The 17,609-nt window shown below is 38.7% G+C and overlaps 1 protein-coding gene across 1 annotated transcript in view; it reads left to right on the top strand.

The window, feature by feature from the left end:
* Positions 1–8,732: 8,732 nt before the first annotated feature.
* TTC30A (Tetratricopeptide repeat protein 30A) overlaps positions 8,733–17,609 on the top strand; it is a 31,227-nt gene continuing 22,350 nt past the window's right edge. The window contains exons 1-2 of the mRNA XM_012942833.3: positions 8,733–9,022; positions 13,434–13,646. Coding sequence (XP_012798287.3) covers positions 8,741–9,022; positions 13,434–13,646 — 495 coding nt within the window. The 5' untranslated portion in view covers positions 8,733–8,740. The remainder of the gene's footprint in view (positions 9,023–13,433; positions 13,647–17,609) is intronic.

Genomic DNA, 17,609 nt, shown 5'->3' with positions numbered 1-17,609 from the left:
CTCTCAGGGCGTACGAAGCACTCAAACTGGAAGACAGTTGTCCAAAAATAATTCGAATATGAAGGTGAAAATTTGCAGGTACTTTTCATCATAAGGGTGAACATATTAGGTACCGGTTGACATCATACCGTAAAAAAACACAAATTCGCGAGTGCTGAAATATGATTTATAAAAAAGTCAGCTTAATAACAGTTAATTACCTTTTTACTCCCTGATCATGACCCTTTGGCTTCCTTTTATAGCCAAAACAGCAAACATACACTACACACTGGTGGCAGATTTCTGGCTTTTCAATGTTAAGCTTGCTTTAACGCACTACGTAATGAGAACAACTCGTCTATTACTGCTATATGGCATAGTTTTATAACAAACCCTCTGCAATAGATTGGTAGCATCTGTGACTTCATCTATAGTTGCCGGAAGTCTGGGTCCTTTCGAAATCAATACTGATATGCCCTACTGCTGGGCACTCAGTATTAGATTGACTCGTTGGTGGGATAGTGTTGTCCATAATTGTTATATCCGAGTGGAGATTAAATTACAGGTAACTTCCGAGGACTATTCATGGACTAATATTCTATAAATATTCTTATTGTATAACTACTCAACAATTACACTATGGATATTTATATTCCTTTTATGATAAGCTTTGTTTTGACCTATAATTTATTATTGTACGATTTACGGTTCTTAAGTTATGTTCAGTTTATTAACTACTGCCTCCCTCATTCACAGCCACTTTTTGGGCTTATTTGTGTACAAATATTATTTCCTATTTTATGGTACGTTGCGGTCTGTGTGATTGATATATAAACTAAGTATACCTGAAATAAACGATCTGCTCTGATTCGGAAGCTGGTATCTTGTTCTGGACTCAAGTGGAAGGGCTCGTAGGACATAGGACCAATAAGGACACTAAACTGCCCACACCGGTTGAACGTCATTGGTTGGCCTAGTGTGAAGATTCGTATAAGTCGTATTCGGATTGGTAGATAAGTCGTGTGATCGAAAAGTCAGACATCCAAGGTCATAACAATTGGCGACGGGGATTTTGGCAAAAACAAAATAATTGGGAGACGCAAGGTCATAACAATAATATTGAGGAAAATTAAAAACCGCATGTTGTTTTCTTTCATTTTGCCGATAACTTCATAAAGGACAGTTAGGAACGAACAAGCGACCAGTTAGAGTCACAGGCGGCAGCAATAATTATTTTAGCTAAATAAAAACGAACTTGGGCTTTGGATATCTGGAAAACAAGGTAAAACATAACCGATTATCATTTTAAAACATAAGGTCTTATGTTAGTACTAGCGAGCTTAGCTGAAGAAATACATTGACTTCATTAGTAGTAGAAAAGCCCAGAAAACAAAGCAAAATCAGGAAAAATTTTGCTCCAGCGTTTAGAGTATTACATTAACTTCTGCATTTTAGCACACTGAAACATTAAATTATGTAGCTACACAAAAGAAATAGCGGAAAAAACACAGAACGAATAAAGCCGGCCGACATTTTATAACACAAGACTAGCCAGATTGCCTGAAGAAATACATTGACTTGCCGCACGCTTTTCGAACGGGAAGTTTAGTCCCAACGTGATTTGCATTTATCAAACTTTTGCTGTGTTCTTACGCAATAAATTACCATTTCAGTTCTAAAGAATCTATCCTGAGCTATACGTTCGGTAGATTACTTTTTTTTGGAGTTTCACCCTATTTAATAGTTACCCGTGGTTTTGCCTCAGCTTACTATTCGTTTTTTTTTTGTTTTTCACGTATAGACTAGTTTCAGTTTATATCACTCGTTTTATCCATTTTTGTCCGTTTTCAGTGTGCTTCTTAGTGTTTTTTTAAAGGTCTTAGGCTTTTGCAAGCATCTATAACATAGTTTGCTTCAACGCAGTCATGAAAAACTCATGCAAACGTCCGGGATGCCGTTTTGCTGTTACAACTGGCATGCAGTGCGACAACTGCAAAGGTTGGTTCCACGAAACATGCACAGATCTGACAGCAACTGCTTACAACAGACTCAGCAAGTCAGAGCAAAAGTGGGTGCGTGTCACGTGCAGCACGGACGCTGTGGTCTTGCTGAGTAACATCATTGTCCTACTGATAGGTCCTCGGAACAAGTTGTCAGTTAACTTGGATAACGATAGTAAAGAAACCGGTAGACAAACAAGAGCGTGCGACAGATACAAAAATAGGGATGTCGACAGGTATACCACCGATGGAGCATCCGTCAACACTAATGATGACGTGTCGAGGCTCAGCACCATCATTACGTCGACGGTACTAGACTCCCTAAGCGAACTCGGGTCTCCCAGCTTAGGGTCCCTGAACACAACAGTGGTTCCCAAAAACCCTGCAGGTGATTCGACTCACGTTAAGAGAGCCCAAAAGAACCAGGCATCACCGCCTAAGCCGAGCAACCCAAGTGTTGCTGTACGGAAAATAACTGGTGATTTGGTCGCACAGTCTACCCCCAAGACCGTTTGTCCGGTCAACAAAGAGCCCAAGACTCAAAAACGCACACTGACCTCCAAACAACAAGTTATTAAACCTGAACCCATCGTGAAACCTGGTAAATTAACAACAGTTCATGACGATTCTCTCATTATCATGAACCTCGTTGACAATCCTGACCTTCCTCTCAGTCTGCAGGACAAAAACGGCAGGATGCTCTGGGGTGAATTGAACAAGAAGCTCGAACGTCCTAGAATAGAGCCCTTGACGGTCACCCGGCTCACTCGAGGAAAGGATTCGAAGCATCTAAATCACCCGAAGCTTCTCCGAGTAACACTTTAGAATGCTGCCGACGTAGAGGACGTCTTGCTGGCAAGTCACTTGCTGAAATCCGATGGTAACGTAAGAATATTGCCCGACATACCGTACTCTGAGCGCAATATCATACGGAGCATCCCCAAATAATCTCGCGAGAAGTTTTTCCGCGGAAGAAACATAATTGTGCAAGGTATACCGGAAAATGCAGACCCTACTCAATCGAATTCTGACATCAGGGAATGGAAATTCATCAAACAGTCTTTGAGGCTGAAACACATACTGACTCAGCATGTGACGAGACTAGCCAAGAAGGACGGTGATCCTAGACCTCGTCTAATGAAGATAACCTTCCCATCTTCCCACATGGCAGCTGCAGTCCTGGAAGCATTTCGTGCCAGCAGACGTCGATTGCCACCTGGAATCCACATGCACCCGGATAGGCCATATGAAGCTAGGACCAAACACAAAAGCAAATTGGAGCTGACCATTCCACTTGCGGACTGTCTAAATGATAAAAAAACGTGTAAAGGACAGGGCCTACCACCTCGGCAAACCTCATATAGGTGGGCTACCTGTCCATTCACATAAGGTTCATACAGAAAAACAGGACGAAGCTCACGCGTTCCAAATCGAAAGCATAAACTGCTTATATATGAACGCCGCGAGTCTACTAAACAAACTGGATGAATTATGTGAACTTAGCAACGCTAATAAGGCCCATCTGTAAGGAATATCTGAAACCTGGATATCTTTTCAGTTCTCGGACCATGAGTTAGCATTACCTGGGATGACTTTGTTCCGCAACGACAGAAAAACAGGAATTGGGGGCGGAGTAGCCATATACATAAGCTCTTGCTTGGAGGTGCACCAGGTTCACAACCTCGAGTTTAACAATCTTGAGGAATCCATATGGTGCTCTGTAAGATTGTCTAGTACTTCCAGGTGTCTAGTCGGAGTCATTTACAGGAAGCCAACTGCCGACACCGAGTACGATAGTCGTATGCTGGAAGGACTATCCCGCTCTATCCGTCTCGGTTTCACACACATCCTGATTCTAGGGGACTTTAATCTCCCTAGAGTCAACTTCGCGGAACACACGTACACTGGAGGCGACAACTCAACTGAAGCTCGGTTCTCCAACCTCATCGATGACTTGGGCTTGTATGAAAATTTGAGGTCGGCAACTCGTTGGAGAAACAGTCAGACACCATCGCGCTTAGACTGTGTATTCACAAACGAAGAACTCCTAGTTGACAACCTCTCAATCCTGGCTCCTCTGGGAAAGAGCGATCATGCCTTCATAGCCTTCAGTTTTGTCATCAAAACTAAGCTAAGGTATCCCAACAATAATTTGCGTTGGAATTTTAAACGGCTGTATGTGCCAGCTCTACATGACTATCTACAACAGGTGGTTTGGGATGTTCACCCTCAACTCGACGTGGACGGTCATTGGGACTTCTTACTGCATACGCTCCTATGTGCTACAAACCATTCATTTCCTCAAACGGTTCCCAAAAGCTGCAAGCCACCTACAGTAATCAAGAACCGTACCCTTCGCCTGCTAAGCCGCAAAAGGCACTGTTGGGCAGAATACAAACGAACTGATAACGACGGAGCGTATAGGCAATATAAACATAAGGAACATATGCACGAAGGCTATAAGAGAAGACAGGATTCAGTACCAGACAAAGCTTATGGACAAATTCGCCTCTAACCCTAGAAGTCTATTCCGTTACGCAGCCTCTCTTCGTAAAGCAAAAATAGGAGTTTCTCAACTGGTAGGTCTTAACGGTCCGACCAACAACGATGGCGACGCCGTTGACCTTCTGGCGGCACATTACTCTCAAACATTTCAACCGGCTGACATCAACTTTACTGACGACAGTTTTATCTGCAGTTCCACAGGACTTTCCGAGGTGGACCTAAGCGCTGACTTGGTGTTCCGGAAATGGCAGCACTTAAGACTAGATACTTCTCCTGGCCTGGATATGGTTTATTCTGCCATACTGAGGGAAGCAGCCTCAATCCTGGCAAAGCCGCTTAGCGTGATGCTCTCACACTCGCTAAGCCGAGGAAAACTACCGGAAAATTGGAAGTTGGCTCACATCACACCAATTTTCAAAGGAGGTCGACGCAATGAACCTTCAAGTTATCGGCCGGTGGCTCTTCTGTCATTACCTTCAAAACTCATGGAGTCCCTGATATGCGACGGTTTAAACGGCTATCTACTGTCCTTAAATTTCTTCTCACCCCAAGAGCATGGTTTCAGGAAGGGTTAATCTTGTACAACCAACCTGCTGACTGCGGTGGACAGATGGACAAGCATCCTCGATCGCAAGGGAAAGGTTGATATCATTTACCTTGATTTCTCAAAAGCTTTTGATAAGGTTAACCACTTGTGTCTTATCAATAAGCTCAAACGACTAGGTATCAAACCACCTCTAATCGACTGGCTTACTTCATACCTAAAAAATCGACACTTTAAGGTTAGGGTTAATTTCACTTTATCTCGGGCTATGGAATGTCCTAGTGGGGTCTCCCAGGGCTCAGTACTAGGGCCTCTTCTCTTCTTGATCTACATAAATGTTCTTCCTCAACAGGTAACGTCAGACTTATTACTTTTTGCCGACGACGTGAAACTTTGGAGAGAGATACGCAACCAAGACGATATACAGGCACCTCAGGAGGATCTGACTTGATTTCAAAGTTGGGCAGACGATAACGGACTTACCTTTAACACTTCAAAGTGTAAAGTAGTCCATCTGCGACATGTCGCAAACTACAGTTACAACTTAGGAAACTCCTCTCTAGTAGTATCCCAAGTCGAAAAAGATTTAGGAGTCCTGGTGCCCCATGATTTAAAGTCTTACGCTAACTGTGACAAAAATGCCTTCCGAGCAAACATTGCACTGGTAACGTTGAAGCGCATTTTTGGACAGTTTGACGGACGAACTTTCCATACAATCTTCAATAGTTTTATCCGTCCCCATTTAGAGTACGGAAACATAGTACTCCCTCCCTCACTCCAAAAGGACAAGGTCACCTTGGAGCGTATCCGACGGCGAGCCACGAAATCAGTTCGAGGACTCAAATCTATGATTTACCAATTTCTTTTCCTCTTTTATTGTTAACATACCTAGGTTCCTGCCTGGAGGATTTGGTGATCCCCTGCTACTAGACACGGAAGCCTGTTAAGCGATAGCTTCTTCTATTCCGTCCACAACCATTTGAACCATTTGAAGTAGCAAAAACCCAGAAAACGTCGCTGATTCGAAATAAATTTCACACCTACATGTAGAACATTACACTAGCTGCGGCATCTTAGCACACTGAAACAATAAATCACACAAAAGAAATAGCTGAAAAAAGCACAGAACGAAGAAAACCGACCGCCGTCGCTTAGAAAGATGGTGGGTATAATGATTCTCGCCTCATTGTGATTGTTTGCTAAGCTGAAGAGCACATTTACGAAATTGAGTTGCGTTTAATTGTAGCCCGTTTGTATGCATAATTGTGCATGGGAACATTCCCTCCAACGTACACACCATATGACATTAGCTTCATTGTCCCTTTGATTACCAAGTTAACCTTCTCATCCATTCGCTTTAGTGTACTATGTTCAACTGCTGATCCATCAAGGGTATTATCCATAAGCACTTAGAAATATGTCTCTTCAACAGTATCACACCCATTGCGATTGTTCGTCTTTGGCAAGAAACTTGTACTCTTTAACGGTTGACTGAACAAAAATTAAGAGAAGGGCTTTATACCTGCACCAGTATACTGTTCAGGTACCCCCTTTATCCGTGTACCTCATGCTAACATTCTCCTTAAATGATATTATGGTAATAACTGAATTGATGATATGTGATGCACTGGCGATTTTCGGGACGAAGTCTACAAAGCGTAGATGTAGCGACCAACAAGTCCAGTATTTGGTCCGAATAAAGACCTAAAGAACATGATTTTGTTTCTTCATATCAAACTGCGTTATTCTGTATAGCGTACGAATTGTTTTTGGGTGACTGGTACCAAGTCAAATAAAAACATAAAGTCTGCACTCCATTCGAACGGTTCTGATTTAAAAAAGAAAATACCATATAGAGAGAACAAAATACCTTAAACTGTACACGTTATAAAATATATGGCCAAGGTTATATCGAACGCAAAATGACGTGCTAAACAGCCATAAGAATGGTTTATAAATAAATTTTCAGTGCCTGAGAATATGTAAGTGGATGTGATCAAATATCCATTGCAGGAATTTTAGTAACCTTTTCCAACATGCACTCAATGTTAACAACCAAAGGATGAACCTTGGCTTTAACCGAAAACGGTGTTATTGTCACTGAAACAGCAATATGCATCAGTAAAATTACATAGTAAAGATAAATCTCTGTCTAATCAACAATGAAAGTCAAGACAGATATGGCTGAAGAATACAAAACGCAGTCATATGAGTTCCATATAAAATTTACAACGCAAGATAAGGAAAAAGAAAAAAGCAAATAACATTGCTGTCAAGTGAAACACTTTAGACGGAACTTCGGAGTATTCCATCCATTACACTGGTCACCAGCTACGTAAAGACATTTCCAAACCCATTCAGTCATGGCTATCCTAGAGAACTTTTATACGTCTATGAGTAGTGCAGAACTGACAAGAGTGCACTTGTATATTCATAAACGACCTTAAACATGCAGTTATTTGGCCCCCTTCAGAAGACAAAGCTATCGCACACCTCTTCTTACAACCTCTTCCTTCATACAGACTATCAGTGTCCTTACTAGAACATCCTTATCTACTTCCAATTACCAATCAGTTACACTGGCCATGTGCTGCGAGTAGTAAAGTCGTTAGCCATCACCACCTCTACATTGACATCCCACAAGTTTATATGTTTGCGACGCTATTTCTGTCTCGATTGTAGTAACGGAAAGTATTCATTCATTCACTAACGCCAGAAAACGAGGTGGTAAATCCTTTTCTTACAATCACATTGGGTTTGATTGTTACTTAAGCGTCGCTATCCATGAGGGACCACATTAACCCTCCATCTTCGATGCCAATATCATCATTTTTGTGGCTCTAATAGCAGCTATTGTTGGTAGTTCATGGTTGGATTTCAGAGATAGGGAAAATATCCAAACACAATTGTACCAGTAACTGAAACTTAGCCCCCAGAGTCGATTGTTTTGCTTTTAATAACTTTAAATAGTCATAACTATGTTAAGTGTCTCTGGACGTTTAAGAGAATATGATTATTTAATTTTGGCAGAAGTGGACTCCTAGTTTCTGACGTCATTGCGACAAATAGAGAATGATGAACCTTGTGTTTTGGGAAGATCATGGAAAATGAAAGTGAAAACTGTTTCTTGCCCGGTATCAAAAGTCAGATCTCTTCTGTTCACAAAAGTTTAGTTTAATATAATTGGTATTAATTGTCGCCCAATTATTTCCAAACAAAGAGAAGACAGGATCAATGAAACAAATCCTTTCTAAAAATGTCGTATGTGATAAAGTGTCGAGCATTTTAGTGGAGTCAGAGGATAGTCCAGTTGTTCCAGAATAAAACAAGGGTTAGGTAAGATAACCAGCCATTCATATAGATCTGTTGATCCTCCCGGAATGTTCTGGCTTTCTCATCCTGCTGCTTCATCTGATCAGTGATAAACGTTCTATTATCTTTACAGTAAAAATATTAACAGTACTTGTCTGTATCAAGTAGGATTCGTTATGAATAGGAAATGGTTTGTTTTCAATTTCGAAGACGGTTGAGGTGCTATTGAACCCGAAAATAGACTGCAAATTAGTTTACAGATAATAATTGTACGCTTCTCAATTATGAATAGGCTAACGAGCAGGTTCTAAATGGAGAGAACAATATGATCAATGGACAAGCTATACAGACTTGTTTATATTTATGACCATAGCAACTCCACTTTTGCGCATACAAAATCATGAAAATTAAAGAAGGGGAATTCACGGCTGCTATATATGGTGCGATTAAAGATCAGAAATATAAAGAAGCGGTAAACATGCTAAATCAACAACTCCTCGTCCATCCAAGCAGTCGAGCTGCACTTTCATTACTCGGTTATTGCTTTTATCAGCTACAAGATTTTGTTAGTGCTTCTGATTGTTACGAACAACTGACTCAACATTTCCCTGATATAGAAGAATATAAATTTTATTTCGCTCAATCGCTGTATAAAGCAGACTTGTTTCAAGCGGCGACTAAAGTAAGCACTTCTATGTGACAATTGATTATCATATCTCTATAGAGTTATTCGAATACTTTTAATTATAATTAAAAGTAATCAAATTAATGTGCAAACTAAGAACTCGCGAGCTATTGCGATTTTGGCAGGCAGAGCTAGATGTGCACAAAAAATAACGTATTATATTTGTAACTCGTAATCACCGAGCCATCAAGTGCAACGAATCATTATTTCTTACAAATACTACACTATATTAGATCTACAATAGAATACGTTAAGATAACATAGCTTCATGCTCCACAGTTTCATTGAACGTAAAGTCATGAGTCGTCACTGTTGTACTGAGTTTTCATATCTCAGCGGAGATTAGAAGTTTAACAATAAAATGGGTACGATCTAATTTTGGTTAGCCGTTGACTCAGTTATATGTAAACAGAACGATACTGAAAGGGACCTAAATAAATTTTTATTGTATGTCAAACTATTTTACGAATCCTTGCGTGGCAGATTTGTATGTAAATTCCGAAGTTATTGAAAACTGGAGAATCCTAACTACACTTAAAACCTGCCCATAAATGTGACTTGTATTTATGAAACCATATCAGAAGAGGTAACGCATATAGCAGCATACGTTTTAATGTTTCCGTATTTGTATTTAAATTTTGACCCATCAGAGAACTGAGTTTAAACAATATCATAACCATCAACTGCCATATAATTTTTTAGATCATTTTATAAATATGTTTAGTTGACTTTTTGTTCAGTCTCAAAATGAAAATATTTACACATCATCACTCTGCATACACTAGTGAGAATTAATGGGGGTATTCTTCAATACTCAATTAAAATATCAAATAAGCCTATAACTCACGACTTATAAAATATTTAGCAGATAAGTTAAATAGTCTTTTAAAATGCATATTTTAGCAAGATCTTATTTTCTTAAACACACGATGTGACTAAAATGAAAGTGACTGAGATTTACATGTAAATGAGCTTCGTTCATGCCCTTTCATTAAACTTTTCAGGATTATTTTATCGAGATGATGAACATAAAAGTTGTTATGAACAACTGTTAAAAATTTATACATTTTCCAGATCTCATTAAAAATTCTTGTTTTTATATAGATTGAAAGATTAATTGTTTGTGGGTTTGGTTTACAATTACTAGATTGCAAGTATAAACATGATATTTTTACTCCAACTACGGCACCTGGGTAGTATCACTGAGTTTAACATAAGTGAATTGAATCAAACCTGGCTTTGTAACACATATTCTTGGTGAACGGTTTGTCATAAATAAGGTGTATAAGATGTATGGCCCATACCTGTATTCCTTTCAATCCATTTGATATTTCAAAACGCAGCAGTAAATCTTGGAGGGCTTTATTTTGGACCAGTTTTTATTTCTAAAATGCTGGCACGCAAAATCTACTTAAAGATGGCTTTTACACATTGTTTATTACAACACGAATATGTTCAAAAATCATCATAGAATGTTTGAGAACGAAGAGAATTGAAGGAAAAGAGCAAACATCATAATGAATATAGAAGGGATATAGTTAGCAATAAGAATAGAGCAACTCTAATACAGGCTGCTGTAAATAAAAGACTTATGTGTATATTTTTGTATTTACAAATTTGGTTTTTTTGAATCGACACTAATTGCTCCAGCTACATAACGTGAGAATAATCGTTAGTTTTTCGGTTGAGTACTAGGATTTCGATGTATAATTGCGAAGGCATTTTTGATGTTAATGTTATATCCATAGTCAATTAATTAGAAAAGGGTGGCATTGTTAATAGACTTCACGAAGTGTTTTCGCAACTGTGTCGGTGCATTTCCACGATCACCTAAAGATAAGGATCATTGAGTACGGCTAATATAATTGGCCCCACTGGAGCAGCCAAATTAATAAACACATACAAGTAAACCCAATATAGGCAACTTATCCTTAATTTTCTGCGTCAGCAATGGATTTATTGAGAAAGTTACATATATCTTGAGAGTTGTTTTAGTGAAACTGCTTATTCAACAGATTAGGATATTACTCGTTTATTACTTAAAATCAGGCCTTAGACATAGAGTTCACTTTTTGGCTGTGAAAGTTCGTTTTTTGCTTTTAGGTTTAGTTATTCATTTCATTATGAAATCATCAGGGTATCCATTTTTTGGTAGCATTACCCTTAGATTGCTTAACTCTTCCTATATGATATCCTGATGATGTAGTCCTCGGATTTTGTGACTCAGAGATTCAACTAGACAAATTTTATATTGGAGATATATGAAGCTATGGTAGCGAATATATTGCACTGTTCGAGTTATCATTCCAAATTTATTACTTTTTACCAAATTGTTCGACCTTTTCAAAAAATAACGTCGACAAGTGCTAAACGGTTATCACGTTTTATCTCGACAAACAAGTATAATCGACAGATATGTATTAATAAGTGTTTTTAAGAGTTCTTATATTTTGCTCGTTTTGTTGCAGATAACTGCTTTATCATCCATGTAACGGGAGCAGTATTCCAGTTTGTTAAGAGTGTCATATATCCGTCCATTCTCCAAGTTACCAACAAAATATGCAGGTAAAAACTGGGCCTAGGATAGTTCCAAATTCTAATTGCCAGTAGAGTTCGTCGTTCAACGTAAACTAGGTATCCATTGTGTGTTTTAGCAGATACTCCTTCACTTTATCCATTGGCATCAGTAACAACATCCTCCTTTCTACATGTTGTTTATATAGATAGTCGATAGTTTCAGTCAGTAAATATACTTAAAAACACAAGAATATATTTCTTCCCGGCAAATTTTTGTTCAATTTACATCGTATAAATCGCTGCTCTTATTTTTCAGAGTTATAGAATAACCTCAAGACTGAGGCTGAAGTAGTTAAAGTAGACATTATTGATGCATAGAAATGGTCTTTGCCACAATATGATCTTGACGTACAAAGAAGATTCAGTCAACGTGGTCGAGATGGTGTATAAGGTTAATCTGTATGGCCAACCTTTCATGCCAATAGGGTTTGTGAATTTAATCTATCAGATATCAGATTCTAATATTTCGGCCAGTCAGTAAAACGCGAAGTAGAACCTAGCATGTGTATACATCGATTCACGTTGCCGCACTCTGTTGGCGCAGCGAGATGAAATTGTCATTTTAATTGACTTATAATCAATCTCAATGGAGAAATTGAATAAAATCCTAATCCATCAATCGAAATTATTGTTCCATCCAGATTCTGTTACTAATTTTCTCAATTGCGATCATGAACTGATCAATATTAGACCACCACTGGAGACCTGTAAGCACTGGACAGCCTTTTCTTCTTGATGCGGGACTCCTCAGTAGTGTGCATTCACGATCCCGCATACGGGACTCGAACCCAGGGCCTTCGGTCTTTCTCGAACGTTTAACTTCTAGACCACTAAGCCGGTATCGACTGGTGTTAATGTCTAACTTCAATAACTCCACAATATTGCGCGACCATCTTCGATTGTCTTTGACGGGTAACTGCCTGACAACTGACACGGTTGAACTCCACTAGTCACGGCCTCTCACTAGGAATGCAAAGATTACCTCTCGAAGCTGGTCACTAGTGATCAGTGGAGTTCAACCATATAGCGTGTGAGATAGTTATCCACCACAAGCAATGGATGAAAGGTTGCTCAAGAGTGTGTGTCGATTAAGATCAAACATTAGCACCGCCGGATACCGACTCAGTGGTCTAGAAGTTAGGCGTTCGAGAGATACTGAAGGTCCTGGGTTCGAGTCCCGTATGCGGGATCGTGGATGCACACTATCGAGGAGTCCCGCATCAAGAAGAAAAGGCTGTCCAGTGCTTCCAGGTTTGCAACGGTTGTCTAATATAGATCAGTTCATGGTTTTAATTAAAAAAAAACTCAACACTCTCTACAAACCTATATCAATTTATTGTCATTTTGAAAGACTAGTTTAATTTATCCCAATTTTCAAGATTGTGGTTTTTAAATTTAATGAGTTACATATGTTAAAGTCATATCGCTATACATCTCCTAGAACTAAATGGTATAACTTACAGATTAAGTACTTTATTGTTGATTTGGATGAATTCGAAGACTCAGAGCTTGTTAGAAGAAAGGTAGATACTTGGAGAAACACATGTCTTACATCTTACATTTATAAAACAGTAGCTTTCACCATGAAATTATTTCATGCGGAGACTAATTAAAAAAGAGTGAAATTAAGTTTATTGTGGTTGAATATTCTGAGTCCAAGTGTCCACGCATCCAGAACTGTAAACAGGTTTGAATCTAAGACCTCCATACACTGCATCAAGTATGATGTCAACAGTTATTGTATAAATCTCTTGATTATCTCGGATCAATATGTTTACCACTTATTTACTATAAACTGTGTTCTTCTCTCTTTTTCCTTTTTACAAAAAAGGCTGCAGCTCAAATTGAAGATCCAAATTTTAAGGAAAAACTTAACAAACTCAATGCTGCTATACATTATGGTGAAGGAGATTTATCTGGTTCACGTAGTATAGTCGAACAAAATCATTCTGGTGATATTGATTCAATTATTAATCTTGGATGTTTATTCTATCGCGAGGGAGATTATCAAAAAGCTTGCCAACACTTTCAACAAGCTATACAAGTTAGTTATTTTTTAAAATTACTTCTTCATTATTCGAAATATATGTTTAGAGTTGGTCAATAACAACGTAGAACGTCGTACATGCGTACCTACATCAGTTCAAGTTGCCATACCACATTAGCACAGAGATACATTAGTCGATTCAAATCTCACAATTGTAAAGGTAGTAACAGTATATGCACTAATAGGAAAGATTAGGGTCTGAAGATGTTATTCAAGCAGTATAATCTAGTGAAATAAATTTGGAAAGAGACAAAAAAGGACATGAAGAGTTCAGAAGACTAGAATTTGGGAGAACACAAAGAGTCGATGCACCTGCGCCGTTGCTAACGTCTTTGAACCATGTCATTCAAGGTCTCTAACCATCGACTGCTGTCGTCTCGCGGATCCCAACCAAGTAGTCTACATCTACCAACGTGGCACAGTCCACTCGTTAGTGACCATGGATTTGTGTCATGTTTTGGTCTGGCCGCTTCTAGCTTTCTTCCAACCTACTCTTACACCATAAAACATTGTACGTCGGGGCAGTCGGTGGTTGGGCATACGTAACACGTGTCCCAGCCATCTCAACTGATGAAGTTTCACCACTTATCAATTGATTTGCCATCCTTACTTAGTACCCGTTTCCTGACAACTGCGTTACTTACTCGATGGTCCCAGGATATACGAGCAATATTTCGAAGACACCTATGATCAAATACTAGTAACCTATGGATATCCTCTACTCTTACCGGCCATGTTTCACTGCCATAAAGTAGGACGGAACGAACTGCTGCGCAGTAAACCCTTCCTTTGGTTGGTAGACGGATATCTCGCCTACGCCATAAGTCATGCAAGTTGGCAAAAGCTAGTCGAGCCTTCTGTATCCGTGCTGAGACTTCGTCACACACCAGACCACAAGAGCTGATGTGACTCTCAAGATAAGTGAAGCGGTCGACACACTCAACTACTTCATTCCATATCATATATATATATATATATATATATATATATATATATTGCACTAACTACCCTTAACTTTAAACCTTAATTTGTTAGGCATAGCTAGAGACGGCCATATCAAAAGATATCATCAGTTCGTAAAATAATTAACTGTAAGACTGAACTATGTTAGCAGACCTGGACTACCTGATTAGCGTTCACTCGGCTGTCGCAACTGAGAGTTAAAGACAATAGATGACATGACGTAAAATCAACTGCAGTTGCACAGATAAATTTATTCGTTATCACCCTCTTTATTTTCAGTTTCAAAATGGTTTTAAACGTTTTATTCTGTGAACTAGTTCTTTCTTCTCGAATCATATTCTCCAAAACTAATATGCTTTACCGTTGGTAATACTACTACTACTACTACTACTACTACTACTACTACTAATAATAATAATAATAATAATAATAATAATAATAATTGTTATTGAACCATTACTCTGATTTTACAATTTTAACTTTTATCTTGTAATGATGTGGCAAGGCAACTTGGGTCTACAAATATGTGCCCCCAAATGCCCCGGTACGGTCGAGAAAGTTGAGAGTTAGCTCTCCTTCTCGAAATGCTGTCACATGGTGTTATAACTTGTGGCCTGTGTGCCCTGCTAATGTATTCGTAATGATACCTCCAATTAGAGAGCAGTGAATTATCGATCGGACCAAGGTCGCATAAAACACATGAGAGCAGTCTAGAGTCCTGATTGGTCCTGCTTTCCGCCTAGCCCACCCAGTCAAGTCCAGAACACCAATTTCAGCCTCTGTGATATGAGTCGTTTATTTCAAGCATACTGGGTTTATATACCAACCAGACAGACCACACCGTACCATAAAATATGAAACAACATTTGTACAAGAATTAGCCAAATGTGGCTGTGCATAAGGGCGGTAGTAATTAATAGACAGGGCATAATTCAAGAATGGTAAATCATATAATAACAGTTCATAGGTCAAAATAAAGCTCATGATAAGAGAGACATGAATGTAAGATAAAATATACGATAAAAATATAAGTATAGTATTGGTCCATAAATGGATCCGAAAAGTTACCATTCATTATGCTTATCGGGACATAACACATGGCCACGTACATACAGCCACTGACAGGGAAATCTTGCTCACTACATTCTCGTGACGGGAGTTTTGTTTACGAAATTGAAAGGACCAGAAAAGAATGTTCGGTGCTTTGACCGGGTTGGCGGATATGGTGGGTCCACATAGGGCAGTTGGAAAACCCTGATTCCAAACTAATGGTGCACATGAGCTCCAGTATCCTGAAGGAACAAATGGTATATCAACCAATCGTTAGTCACCGGCTACCATATGACTGAATCTCCTGACGCCACCTTACTGTCTTATGGATCAGACCTTTGGGTCGAACGCTCCTGGTGTAACCCCCTAAGAAAACCACCTGCTTCAGTCTGGCCACCCGGGCAGTACCACAGCCCACACACAAATCAAGTGACTTGTATGGTGCATATCTATTCAGTGTGTATTAGTACCAATATTTACGTGTTCAAATAAATAAATAAATAAATAAAACCTACTCTACTAAAACAGGATTTTAAATCCTAATTTTCTTTAGCAACTCAATCAATTTAATATTGTACCAATCAGAGAAGGAGAGAAAGAGATCTGTATTATCTATCAATTCTAGTGGTTATATCAGAGTAGATAATCACTATTAAAAATAATTAATCAACTTGATTGATTCATTTCCCTAATGATAATCATTACATTGCTGGTTAGTGAAGTAATTAATTACCATTCGAATTATGTAGATGATATGAGCAATTTGTGAATACAATCATATGTTAATAGTTGAGATCATGAGTTAATTAAAGCTAGACCATCATAGCAAACCTGGAAGCACTGGATGACTGTTTCGTCCCATTGTGAAACTCTTCAACAGTGTGCATCCACGGTCCCGCCTCGTGAGATTCGAACTCAAGACCTATCGGTCTCGCACGTGAACGCTTAACCTCCGGACGACAGAACCAACCATATTCACTCATATTTAATGGATTTAACTAACTAATATAAATGAATAACGAAGATGATCTTTGTCTTTACTAAATAAATATTTTAACGAAAAGCAAAATACTATCAAGATTGAACAAAATATATATATTAGTGAACAACTGTTCTGTGATGAAAATCTAATTGAATGATTTATTTTGATTATATCAGAAGGGTTTTTGTGGATAATTTCAATGGTCGAGATCATGAGTCAATTGAAGCTTGACCATAATGGAAAGCCCGAAAGCACTGAACTGCCGTTCCGTCCTAGTATGAGACTCCTCAGCAGTGCACATCCACGATCCCGCCCCCCTTCGCGTGATTCGAACCCAGGACTTATCATTCTCACGCGTGAGTGCTTAACCACCAGACTACTGAGCCAGCATCCAGATAGTTTAACAAAAGGATTAACTAAGTTGACTATGTAGTGGTATAAATCATAATAGAGAGCGAAGTAACTTTCATTCTAACGATAAAAAAGTGTTTTAAAGTTAGTTTCAGTTAACTGGCTGAATATAATTCATTAAGAGAACCAGTTAAATGTTCTAATACTAAAATCATACTATTCAGGAATAGATAAATACAACTATAGAATAACTTAGAAAGTAGTGTACTTTGAAGAAATTGTAATAATGTATTGAACAGGAATACCAGTAGGGACAACCGAATGCATTTGGATACGAAATTACAGAGTATCTTAGTAAAGTCTGAGAAATGTACAGTAAATACTTCTATCTGAAGTTTGTGCTGATGATGTCGTTCAGAAGAACGATGAAAGCTCCACGACCAAACCATCCAGCTCAGAGAACAAAACTCCACCAAAATACTTCATTTGCAAAATGTCAGTCAATCGTCTAAGACCTCATTGTTCTCGTTCTCCTTTCTTGAATCTTCTTAAACTTGTGTCGCCAGGCAATTTACATCCGACTGATGATACATGCTACTTATATCTATCTTCAT

The sequence above is a fragment of the Schistosoma haematobium genome, chromosome 2 (assembly GCF_000699445.3).
Source record: "Schistosoma haematobium chromosome 2, whole genome shotgun sequence".
Taxonomy (NCBI): domain Eukaryota; kingdom Metazoa; phylum Platyhelminthes; class Trematoda; order Strigeidida; family Schistosomatidae; genus Schistosoma; species Schistosoma haematobium.
This window is presented reverse-complemented; position numbering and strand designations above follow the sequence as displayed.